The 13,417-nt window shown below is 37.3% G+C and overlaps 1 protein-coding gene across 12 annotated transcripts in view; it reads left to right on the forward strand.

Annotated features, from left to right (window-relative positions):
• Pak3 (p21 (RAC1) activated kinase 3) overlaps window positions 1-11,338 on the forward strand; it is a 277,699-nt gene extending 266,361 nt beyond the window's left edge. For all 12 annotated transcript variants that reach the window (XM_052737446.1, XM_052737394.1, XM_052737472.1 and 9 more), the window contains 2 exons: window positions 2,157-2,294; window positions 4,630-11,338. In XM_052737446.1, coding sequence (XP_052593406.1) covers window positions 2,157-2,294; window positions 4,630-4,719 — 228 coding nt within the window. In that variant the 3' untranslated portion in view covers window positions 4,720-11,338. The remainder of the gene's footprint in view (window positions 1-2,156; window positions 2,295-4,629) is intronic.
• Window positions 11,339-13,417: the final 2,079 nt, after the last annotated feature.

The raw sequence follows: 13,417 nt of genomic DNA on the forward strand, positions 1-13,417 counted from the left end.
GAAGAGGAGATAACATTTATGTTAGTGCCCAAAAGTCAAGTGACAGTTTGCTAGATACTAGAAGGAGATGAAGAAAGCAGGAGAGGAAACTGAGAAAGAGCATTTCCTATTCAGGTTTAAACAACAAATTGGTGTGATTAATATGTGAGCTTTGCCTAGTATGTATGGGTGGAAAGAAAAAGTTCCGGTGTGAGAATAGAACAGAGGAAAGCTGAAAAAGGAAAAAGAAAGAAAATCATACCATATGCCATGCCTGTCCTTGCTGTGTCTTGTGGATCAGTGGTTTGGAAACAAGTATATTGATCCTCTGGTTCCAATGAAGTGTTGTTTGGAATGATAAATAGAACAAAAAGCAAAACTCCTTTGACTGAATTATCATACATGTGAACATAGGGTCCTAAAATCTCTACTGTTTCTCTCCACCTTCTCCTTCTTCCTCAAATGTTCTTGGGGAGGAATCTAGGGCAATACCATCTGAAACTCATATCTTTGGGTAATAGGAGGCCACTAAGAACTTTTAAGCAGATAAACGAGTGACGAAAAGAAACATGTGAGGAAATATAATTGTTAAAGTGGGTGGGCTTAAGAACAAAAAGGTCGAAATAAGGAAAATCAATTAAGACAGTACGAAAGCTGTCTGAGAGAAGTCCTGATCTTAAGCAAAGATAATGATAAGAGAAGGAAGTGGATGACTGTGAAAGCCATAATTAAATGTTACATTGGTATAATCCAGAAGAATAACTGTTGAAAGTTGTGAAGTTGGTAGTGTGATGCAGGAGAACACAGGGATGTTCCTGTGCTTTCTTGCTTACACTAGAAGCAGATAACTATCTACAAAATGTCTAGTCCGGTTTCTAATAGCCAACTCAGTTTCCTAAAATTTTCAGTCACTCTTTAAAAGTGGCACATGATCACTCATGCCCAGATTTATTTTCCCAGTCTTCTTCATCTAAGACTTGGCTTTGCTGGTAAAAACCCTTTTTGTTGTCATTGTTGTGTTGGTTACAACTGTATTTGTGTCTCATTAGCAAGGCAGTGAGTAGCAATTTTCTTTTTTATGAAGACAGCCCCCAGTTTACACACAGGATGTGTTCCAAAAGTTCATTTTTAAGTTAATTATTTGGAACCTATAGTGTATTTTCCCATAGAAACAGCCTTATACATAGTGATTAAGTTCCCAGGCCAGTCCACAAAGGCCAGTTTAGTCCATAATGTAACTGAGCGTGTGGATTTTCGCAATGGAAATTAGGTAGAAATAATACTGTTGCAAATAAAATGAAAACAGTAATTGAAAAAAGACATAGTCTGAGGTTTTCGTTTTCCTCGAAGGGCAGTGCTTGATGAAAAGCACATTTAATCCTAAGAGGACAAATGCAATAGATGAAGATTGGACACCACAGCTTTTAAAATGCATTTTAAGTAATGCTTCTGGGTAGGGGTTAAAATAATAACAATTATCAGTATTGTGTTCATTGTAGAAAGTTGAAAAATACATTTTAATATATTTTAAAATCAAGTCACCAGTAATTATAATGCCAGAGAGAGCTACTTTTAACAAGTTGGTTTGCCTTTACTTTTTTCTTAATCTATGTAAACGTATAGGACATGTTCATTGTACAAAGTTGTAGCTTTTAGATTCATATGTGCATATGCACCTGGATAATTCTATCTTGTCCTTCACCACTCATTCCCTTTCTTTTTCTCAATAGTGCCTCTTCTATTTTCATGTCATAGGCAATCTAGATTTCACGTATGAAAGAAAAGGTATTTTTCTTTCTGGGTCTGACTTATTTTATCTCCTTTACTTCCATCCATTTTCCTAGGAATGACATTATTTTTGTCTCTTTGTGTCCTTCCATAGTCTAGCAATAGCAGTTAAGGTGCATCCATGATGATGAACTTATACTACAACAATAACAACTAGTATTATTAGTGAAGGAGAATCAGATCAATAACCAACCAGGTTCAGAGTCAGCTGTTAAGCTATAAATCAATACAACCTGTGCTCATTCCCACCTTCCAACAGAAACCATGCCCATGTTATTCTCTAAAATGGACTCTTTTAAGACCTATAGTATAAATAAGAAGAAAATTGAGTTATAGCCATGATTTTGCTATGTATATGCTGAATAGATTTGAATATTTCTTCTTTATAGGCCTTATATCTGATAGCCACTAATGGAACCCCAGAGCTCCAGAATCCTGAGAGACTGTCGGCTGTTTTCCGTGACTTCTTAAATCGCTGTCTTGAGATGGATGTGGATAGACGGGGATCTGCCAAGGAGCTTTTACAGGTGAAAATGAAATGGGACAATTCAAAGGGAGAGTTGCTATGTTGAACTTTTCCATGTCAATGTGAGACAGTAAGAGATCCCTGTTGAGAGACATATAGTGAGAGTTAGGCTATTGTCATTCAGTTTTAGACTATAGGCATATAAGTATAGGCATGTATTTATTACATGGTTGGCTGATCATGTTGTCTTGCCTTTTTTTCAGAAGAATTTGCATTTTAATCTATAACTCTCTTTTGCTCTTCCTGAAATCTTATACCGCAAGGAAAAAAAACAAATGTGACTTTCTGGTATTGTTGGAACTTTTTTCTAAACTTTACTTGTGCCTCTGGATGTTATATGCAAGTGCTCTTGGCCAGAGGTAATTTTCTACATAACTATGCAATTATTTCCATGATATTTGCCACTCTAATGTTCTATTGGTCAAAGTGCTTTTGCTTGTGATGCCAAATGGCAGACACCAGCGTGCCTGGGTGAGTAGCATCCAGTGGAGAGTGCCTCTGTAACCATTTGTCCTTTTGATGGCTCTCAGGACCAGTATATAGGATGATAACTGGGGCCTGTCACCTCCCAAACTCTTTATATATATAATCTCATTAGTTTCTTACAACTGTGTGGGATTTGTTGGTGACCTATTTTGCAGATGTTGAAATAGAGACTCACAAAAGTTTTGAATGACAAAAGAGCTCTAATTTGAGCCTAGGATTGCCCAATTTTCTGCCATACATGAAATGAAAACTAAGGTAGATTTTTTTAAAGATAGATTTAATTTTTAAAGCAGCACATACCCAGGATTACACAAACAGTTTCACTGCTAGAGACCATTCCTTCAGGAAGAATATCAAGACCTGTGGGATCTAAGAACAACTGCTTGTCCTCGCTGTGGCCTTAAATAATAAGGCCATTCAACAAAAGGTGCAATATTGGTATGCAGAATGCTAACCATAGACTCACTGTGTTTTCGCCTACTTGTAAATGCTTCACTTCCACTTTGTTCCAAGCCTGTCACCACATATATATCCCTGTGCTGATATCTCTCATCCCTTTTTTCCAAGGATGCCAAAGATACAGGATCATTAATATAACCACATAGATAAATAGAGCATAGAATCAGTTATTTTTCATTGTTCTGACTCCAAAGCTCCTGTAGCTTATGTCACACAAAAGGACTCTGTTGTGGAGATTTTAATATACCTTTCAAAGTGTTGAATTAAAAATGACCAACAAACATTCTAGAGAAGTTGTTCTCAACTGATGGGTCGTGACCCCTTAGGGTCATATATCAGATATCTTGCATATTGGATATTTACACTATGATTCATAACAGAAGCAAAATTTCAATTATGAAGTAGCAATGAAAATAATTTTATGATTGGAGGGGTCACTATAACATGAAGAACTGTATTAAAAGATTGCAGCATTAAGGTTGGGAATCACTGCCTCAGAGGAAATGTCCAGCCCACAATGGAAAAGTAGGACAGGAGGGCAGGGAAGACATCAGGGAAAGTTACATTGAAATGCCTTTATCAAGCTGATGATGGGTTGAAATTGTGACAGAAATGAGATCTATAAGAAATTAAGTAACAAAAGAAGCTAATGAGAGGTACATTATAGTGAGGAAGAGGTAGAAAGGGGAAGTAAAGATGCAAAGAGGAGAGTCAGAAGGCCCGCACCAGGGAAAGACTGCACCAGAGAAAGGCCCGGGGTAATCGAATATCACAGGTCTGCAAAGAAGCAAATGTTTGGAAGAAGAAATGGAGATTGGCTTGCATCAACTCTTGCAGATGAGCCAAGAGAAATGGTGGAGACACAGCTATTGGGTTTGGCAGCTAGGGAGCCAAGGGTTTTAGAGTAAAATTGATTTTGATGTTCAGTTGAAGATACTTTTTGAAGCCTGAGAGCAGCTCCAGCACCATTCATCAGTTTAAGAAATGTAGAGAGTCTGGCCATTACTGAGTGAAATTTTCCAAGCTCCATATTGAAGAGTTTCTAGATGTGCCAAGTAAGTTTCCATAGGATTTCAAGACACTGAAAAACAAAAAAGAAAAAAGGAATTCTGGACAAAAGCTGGCAGGGATGTTCTTTTAAATTAAATAGTGTCTCAATGAGTGCTCTAAACACGTTTCAATGGGTCCCATATCATATATATTCATATATTTACATTATTATTCATAACAGTAACAAAATTACAGTTATTAAGTAGTGAGGAAATAATTTTATGATTGGGGGGTCACCACGATATGTGTTAAAGGGTTGCAGAATTAGGGAGGATGAGAAGACTGTTCTAGCACGAAGGGAGAATTCAACTAATTCCTCCTTTTTTTCCTTCCTTTCACAGCATCCATTTTTAAAATTAGCCAAGCCTCTCTCCAGCCTCACTCCTCTGATTATAGCTGCAAAGGAAGCAATTAAGAACAGTAGCCGTTAGAACTGCGAGACCTGCCCCTCACCGTCTCCCTGATGAGTAAGACTGAACTAAAACTGCTGCAGGAAACATGGAAGAAAAGACAGCCGAATGGGGTGGGGGTTCTTTAACTTTAAAGTGAATAGAAACTTCTTATAAGCCTTTTTCCTACTCCCTCAGACTATGTAATTTATTTGTAAGCCTGAACCGCAGCCCACACAGGGCAGCAATGTTGAAGTGACCATTAAGTGGTCACTTCCACCGTGAAGCGAAAGAGCCAGTAGTGAATCCCCTCATTTTGTGCATTTACTTTGAAGAAAAAGATTTCTCAAAGATGCACACTCCCTCTTCATAGTGTTGTTTGTTTTTAAGTTAGAGAGTAGTCCCTCTTGCATTCGAACCTCTTTCAAAACTCCTTACCCAATGTGATGTTTTTTCACTTGCATTGTCATTAGATGTCCAGAAAAAATAAAAGATGTCAAAATGTTTTTTTTAAAAAAAATAGAAAGAAAAAAAAGCAAAGAAAAAAAAACACAAAACAAAAACAAACAAAAATGAAAAAAATAGAACAAGTGCTGTGTGAAGCTGTGGACGTCCATGCCCTAATAGAGTCGCAATTTCTTCTTCTTCTTCTTCTTCTTCTTCTTCTTCTTCTTCTTCTTCTTCTTCTTCTTCTTCTTCTTCTTCTTCTTCTTCTTCTTCTTCTTCTTCTTCTTCTTCTTCTTCTGTAGTGGTGGCTTGGTTTGTGTACCTATTTTTCTGCATTTGTATTGGAAAAGGTTTCCTTTAAGACACTTTCCAAAAGCAGAGAGGAATATGAGTGTTCAGGGTGGGTTTTTTAAAATTGTGTCTAAACAGAGCTCTAATTGTGAGATCCTGTCACATTTCACAAGGATGCTTAGGTAGTAGTTGAATTGTCATGTAAAGCAGCTTGTTGGCCTCTGTGATAACAGAAAAAAGACACACACTGAAAATGTGGCAGCGCTTCTGGGTGAGTCTAGGTTCTAAACCTAGAATATCCTGATTGGAGAAATCTTACTTACACAAAGATGAGACTTTCTCTGGGAGCCAAAAGGAAAATGCAGAACTCCTTGTTGGACAATAAATAAGCAAAGATAATAGCGAATTTCTTCCTCTCCTGTGCTCCTGTAACATAAGCATTGGACAATAGGCACATTATGAGGAAATAGATCCATTAGCCAACATTCTTCATAATAAAAATTATTCATTTTGACAATTTGTAACACTTAAGAACTTTTTAAAGATCAAGAGAGCAGAGATATAGTAAAAAATTCAACTCTGTAAGAAATGGGAAGTCAGTGAAAGCTACATCCCAGTCAACATGGCTCTAAATATTTGATACATTTTCCCTATATATCTCTAATCTCTTTTTCAGGATATGGTGTGTTCTTATTTAGTTACTTAGGCTTTTCTCCTTTTAAAGCCTGTTCATAAAGATGTTGAAAGCTCACCAAGAAAATACTTTTGATCTGTATTCATATATCCCAAGAACTATCAGTCCAATAGAATTCCTTTTGTGGCTTGAGGAAAATCCCAAAATTCTACTGTTATTTCATTTTATATATATATATATATATATATATATATATATATATATATGTATGTATGTATGTATATATACATATATATACATATATATGTATATAAATGTTAGTTATTTTTAATCTTCTGAGAGTAGAAAAACATCTGGAAGGTGTCTGCATAGAAAAGGATATGCTTCTCTTGTGAGTGTATAGTCAGTTATATGAATTCTAGAAAGTTGTTTCTCTAAGCCTTTGAAAAGCCAGCAACCTATGCTATATATACAACATTTCTTAATTTGTAGAGATAGAGAATCTGAATAGAGTTGACCTACATTCAGCAAGAGGGGAAAGAGATCAATGGCATATGCCTTTCTCCTCTGTGATGTACATCTGTCCATTGGACCATCCATCCAGTCCTTCAAATGAAAGCACTTTCTCTAGAGTTTCTGCTGATCATATAGTGCATATGTTTATGTTGAGAAGATACCACTGGTGGATTTCCTATTTTCCTACATTATAAAATTAGGGTAGGGTTTGCCCCTCCTCTGAAAATATCCACCATGGAATAAAAGACAAATGTGAAAAGAAAATAAAATGATTATATTAGTTTCATGTTTATTTTGCAAAGAGGCATCTGGGCCTAAAATTCTAAATGTCATACCTCTCTACTGAGAGAGGAGGACTCTTAATTTTTACTTTATCTTATTTTAAATGAAGGATTTTTCCCACATGTAGTGCCAGGGAATTCCACAAAATACCTGGGATGCAAATAGAATTCAATTGATGGCTATATTCTGCTAATAGAGAGAGCCCAAACCCTGGTTGGGAAGTCCAAGACATCAGTTAACATCTTTTGCATGTTGTAAAGGCCTTTGTTGTTGTTATTGTTGTTGTTGTTTATTGTTGTTGTTGTTATTGTTGTTGTTATTTAGAAGACCCTGGAGCAGTGATCCTTCAGATCACTGTTGGCAGAGAAATGGCTGCTCTTTGTACTCTCCATTCAGCATATTGACAATGAGGGGCCAGGTACCTATTTACCATCACTTTGTACTAAGATTTAATAATCTGTTCCACTAGGGATTACTTGTACAAAATTATATCTATGTACATGTTCAAATTAGAACAGCTTCTGAAGTCTTTTCCCTGTGTTGAAGAATTACATATATTTCTAATAAGTATTAGAGAGGAACTGTTTCTCATGCCAAAATGATGCTGAAGGATCCATATTTGGGATACTTGAACAACTTGGCCTCCAGATGGTTAATAATTTAGTCCCTTTCCTTGATTTTGTTTTAAGCTCATCTTAATCCAGGTGAGTCTATCCAGATCTTTAATGTTGCTAGTGTGCCCTGAGACATTTGTGGGCACATTTTCGAATGTTGATTCAAAAGTCCTGAGACAGGAATAGGGCAGTGGGAAAGTCAGGGAAGGGTGAGAAGCACAGTAAAGATTATTTATTTAAGAAAGAATAGAACATTAATATTGTAGCAAGGATCTGGTTCGTTGTCATAATCCCATGAGGATTTGGGGATGACACAGTCCCCCTAAATCAGTCACCATGTTGGGAAATGACTTCGTTCTTGCTGATCTTGTCTATGTGTCATTGTAAATATTTGTGCGTCCATGCTCCATTTTGGCTACTGGATGGCCAAGTCACATGAAAAGATTGAACTCAAGTATTTATTCTTTAATTGTGTTATTCAGATTTCTTTCAGGCTTGTGAATTGCACCTACAGTGTTTTAGTTTAACCACCTAGTCCCCACATCCATCCCTCCTGCAAAGCACATTCCATTGCTAAAAGAAAAAGAAATATAAATTGCTTCCTGTTTTCTGTATAACTGTTTTGATAGTTTGAGATGTTTGTCTATAATGGATATTCTCACCTCAAAGATCGTGTAAATAATTATATTTGTTTCCTCAATGGGTCGTTTATTTCTAATGAGGCTGCCAGTTCTCAGAGAGAGTCTATGAAGTCACTTTGAAATAACACACACAGGGATTACATCTATGTAAAAAAAAAGTGTGCATATGGATAAAGACTGGGAACACAGATAATTGGAATTGGTTGTGTTAGGGTGGTGGGATTATGTGAAATGTTTTTCTTTCAGAAATTTTCTTTCTTTGATATTATTATATTATTAATTTAAATAAATAAAAAACAGAAAGAGAACTATAGAAACATAGAAGAGATGCCAGGAGCAGATGCCTTCTGGCCAGAGCCCAGAGCATGCAGGGCACAGATATTTCCTAGTTACAATTATTCTGTAGGCTTTATACTTGCCTAGGTACTGAGGTTGGCACATGCTCAGGTATGGCACATGCTTTCTTATGAGACTATTATCTAAGTCAAAGCTAAGGAGATGTCACTGCTAGAACTCCAAATGTATTCTTCTGCTATAAAACAAGCTGCCCTCAGCTTTGGTATGGCATCCGGGTGTCTATTTTGTTTGCCTTAGATTGGAGAGCTGACACCTTGATTAGCCCCTTTGATAATATTTGTTTCAGGTACCCCTTTCTAGATTGTCTTAAAAGATTTTCAAAGTCAATTTTGGAAGGACAGAAGGATAAAAGAGCTAATTCTCACCATTTCCTTGCATAACAAGACCTATCATTCTGGAAAAATTCTTTAAATGGCCGTAAGCAAAGCCCATTGGTTTCAATAGAAATTACCATATATAATTAAACCTAACTCCGAATTTCTTAAGAGAAATATTTAGGATTGTCTGTCAGCATTCAGTTCCAGTCCTATTAGTTTTGGCTTGGGATGGTCTCCTTGTACTCTTGTGCTGCATAATTATAGCTTGTAGTCAGCAATTGTGGTTTTTTTCAAGAGAAAGAGAGACCAACCACCGAAAGAGAAGAAATTCCTCCTAACTCACCAAAGCAATTTTAGGTGAGAACTTCAATAATGTATGTCATACAGTGTCAATCAAAAGCAGACCCTACCCCCATAATTCTTTTACTTAGCTATTGACAATACATATGGAAGTCTTAACCTTGCCATCCTGGTTGAATCTCGTCCTTCTCTGAGCTTATTGCAGTTAATATTCACCTAAACAAATGATGGCGTGTGGTATAAACATCTCCCAGTCTTGGAAGAAGAAGCCTGAAATTCAGCATTTGTAAACCGACAGTCTAATGGGCCTGGGATTTGGAATAACCTTAACACACAATACTGAACATATATTTGCATGTGGATTGGAAAGGGAATAAATAGGGCCTTGGGAATAAGGGAAATGTTTCTCTTACGAAAGAGTTTTTCAAAAAAGACATATTTCTACTATAGTTTTTGGTTGTTTGGCTTTCAGTTTTATCACTCCTTTTCTGCTTCATACTCCTTTAGTAATCAAATATATCTAACCCAACTTCTCATGCATGGGAATGTCTGTTTATCATTAAACAGTATCTAACTGAATCTGCAAATGTGGGAATCAAGATATCACCTTGTGCACACCTCTGACTATATATATACTATCAACTTGTAGCATTTAATGCCACTTAATATCATTGAACTTGAAAGGTAAACTTATAAAATCTAATTAGTGCCATCAGAGTCTCTACAGAAGCTGCCATCGGGTGAATGCTGTCCTGTAATACCAACAGTAAGGCAAGTAGTATGTATGTTCATCCGATTTGGAACCTAGAAACAAACTGACAACAATGCTGGAGAATGAGTCAGATGTAATAGAAGTGACCCTGGCCAGGAAAGAGACATAGGTGTTAACATGGGCATTTTGCCTAACTTGCTGTGTGACCTCGAGCAAATTACTTGACCTTCCTATTTATTCATCTATAAAATAAGGGTGTTAAATTAACTGCTCTTCAAGGTCTTTCTAAAAGCTCTGACATTGTATGGGGTAACAGTTTGCCTTACAAATTTAACCTGCCAAAGCGATGGCAAATATCACAAGCTTAAACCTGGATCTCTTATGTTGCAGTTACATAGAACTATGTAAGATGGAAAAACTCAAGTAAATGAAGTTAACAGCACCAGAGAATGTAGATCAAACTCATGGAAACCTTCCAACTTCTTCACAATGGTTTTGTTTTTATTTTAATGTCGTTTTTCCACTGAATGTTCCCAGTTTTCATTTTCTATACACTGTGTGTAAAGTCTGGTTTCCATTAAGCTGTGGCTAGCATTTGCTACTAGAACAGAAATTCACTGTCACATTTCATAGAATAAAACTTGGGCCTCTCTTTTCCTATGAAGCAGTTATGGGCCTTAGAGCATTAAAGTAGAAATGGCACAGGATGGCAGAACCCAAGCATTTGAATGGCTAAGACCACAGAGTGGACCTATGTACTTACAAGTTGCAAAAAAGAGCAACGGAAAGGCAATTGCATGCTTTTAGCAAACAAATTAACTGTTGGGTTTAAATAAAACATTTCTCATGGAAAGTCCCACAGCAATTGGCTAGTTATATAAGCATGCTATTGAAAAGAAGATAAACCAGAAGTTAGTTTAGTGGATGGTCCCTACTGTCTGCCTACAGCAAAGTGCCAACCGGCCCTGAGTGTGAAATTCAAGTTCAATGTGTGTGCTTGTGTGTGGTGTGCTTTTTGGACCCGCATATACTATATTCATTAGTGATGGTAAGATCTTTCACCATTAATGGGTTGAGTTTAAAAATCTCAGTACATCTGACAGTAGGAGCCAGATCACGTGGATACTGATGTCTACTGGGATTGAACTCACAACATCCAAATAAAATAAATTGAGGAGGATCTTCATTTTCACCAGTTTTCGGCGTTGTATCTCATTTGGCTGTGCATTACTTTTGTCAAAATGTGTTATTTGTAAACCCACGTGTAGTGAAATTCTGTAATTTTGAGTTAATGGTATTTATGGTCTTATGTTTGTTTGATTTTTCAGTAAGTTATTTCTTTTGTAGACTTGCTGATGGTATGACTCCATCCCTCTGCCCTCAGCAGCTGATGTTTTTGAGGATTTTAATTTTTGGTATTTTTATTTTAAATTGTGGTTGAAGCAATAGCAATTTGAAATATGGATTGTGCATGACTGTGTCTTGAGTGTAAAAATATTGCAGTTTGAAACTTGGACCTAAAGTATTGCAAATAAAATGACAAACATCAATGATCTGTTGTTTCTCTCTTCTGTCACTCTCCCACCCTACCCTGATTTCATCAGTCACTTTGCCTATTTCACATTTTGGAAGGTATCATACTCTTACAGGTATAGAGGTGATAAAATGGCCAGCATTTTACCAATGTAGGAGATGATGCCCCACAGAATCTTCCATTGAATAACTCAGATTCTCTATCTGGCTTTTACATGGAATAGCTCAGAGAAGTAAATGTGTATATTCAATAGAGGACAAAAACCTGGTGGATCCCAAAGGTAAATGAAGGCAAATCCCCACGAGAATTTGCATGTAACAAACACTTGGATTTTGATCATCTTTCTGTTTGGAAATTCCTAAACATACAATGCCATGTTCATGATGTTCTGATTTGTCTTATTTATCTTTTTTCAAGGATTTATTTTTTATTCATGTGTTTATGTATCTACATTATGTGCAGTTGTGTGTGGGTGCCTATGAGGGCCAGATAAGGGCACAGGATCTCCTGGAAGCAGAAGTCCAGGCAGTTGTGAGACTCCCGATGTGAGAGCTGGGAACTGAACTCTAGTCCTCTGCAAGAGCAGAAAGCACCCTTAACTGCTGAGTCACCTCTCTAGTTTCTTCCCATATCTTATATCAATACATTCTTTTTAGTTTCTGCTTTTGTTGTAAACCCCCACATCCAGTTAGTGCTGACCCACAAGCATGTGGGTGTGTGGCTATCTACTGAGGCATGAGCAAAGAGTGACTCTTCCTTCCTCAGCAGCCAACAACTGCCAGTAGCTCTTCCAATATGGGTGGGGCCTTGGGATCCTTCCTGATCCACAATGGAATTTTGACTGACTTCATTTTATTCAGGTTTTGTGCAGGTAACCACATCTTCTGTGAGTTGATGTACAACAGCCATGTCATCCAGGAGTCAGCATTTCACAGCTCTACTCCCCACCTGCCAGTTGCTACGTTCTTTCAGCCTCTGCTGCCATGAAGTTCAATGGGCCTAGTTAGAGGGAGGTTGATATAAATGACCTAGCAACAGCTGGGAACTAATAGTTACTTATCCTTAACAGTTTGACCAGTTATGAGTCTCTGCATTAACCACTACCCTCTGCAAAAAGAAGTTTTTCTGAGCATTATTGAGAGGATCACAGATCTATGGCTATAAACATAAATGGTTAGAATTGCAGACTGAGAGCATGACCATTTAGCAAAACAGTAACAGTAGGTTCCTTCTAGAGTCTATGATCTCCTTAGTCATGATCTTTTGACCAGATTTATGGTTCATAGCATGAAATCCCTCCAGGGGAGAAACCTCATACCCAATCAGAAAGCAGTCCTTCACCCATAACCTTGACACAACCATTGCATCAGTGGGGCCACTTTGCCAGCAGATCAGTATTAGAGCATGCAGTGTCCAGCACTGAGGAAAACCACTGATGCCTTTTCTCTCTCAGCAGCCTGCACACAGAAAGCAGACGTTCTGACACTGTGCAAGCTAGCCAACTTGGAGAGAATTTCTTGGTAAATTTGAGGCTGATTTTTCTATCCCTTGCATCCAAAAGTAAGTACTATCTTCAGCAATAGGGTCTTATCATCTACGTATGGTGGAAAACCAAGAGCAGTGGCAATATCCTGTGTTTTGGGGTGTGCTGGGGTCTTTCTGATCAACACCTGATAAAGAGGTAGCCTGTACCTGGCACTGAAGTTTTCCTTTTATAATCCATATATTCTGGGAGCAGATTGCCCACATTGTAAGATACTTCTGTTCAACCCCCCATGTATGTATTATGTATGTGTGTATGTATATGTATGTATGTATATATATAGAGAGAGAAATGCACTATATATAGTATACATTGTGTATTAAATATATGTGTATATTAAATACATACATATTATATATGTATAATTACCTTACAAACTAGTGGATTTCCATAAGGCTTCATCTATTCTTGACTAAACCACCCCCTACATTCCCTTCTCCCTAACTACCCTATCCCCACTTAAAACTTCAACCCTGAGTATAACTTCCCTCTCATTTCATGTCACTTGTGTTCTCCTATCCTTTCTAGTTGAAATTTTTCTTGGGTTGGATG

The sequence above is a fragment of the Peromyscus californicus genome, unplaced genomic scaffold (genome assembly GCF_007827085.1).
Source record: "Peromyscus californicus insignis strain IS unplaced genomic scaffold, ASM782708v3 Scaffold_10__1_contigs__length_136768540, whole genome shotgun sequence".
In the NCBI taxonomy this organism is placed as follows: domain Eukaryota; kingdom Metazoa; phylum Chordata; class Mammalia; order Rodentia; family Cricetidae; genus Peromyscus; species Peromyscus californicus.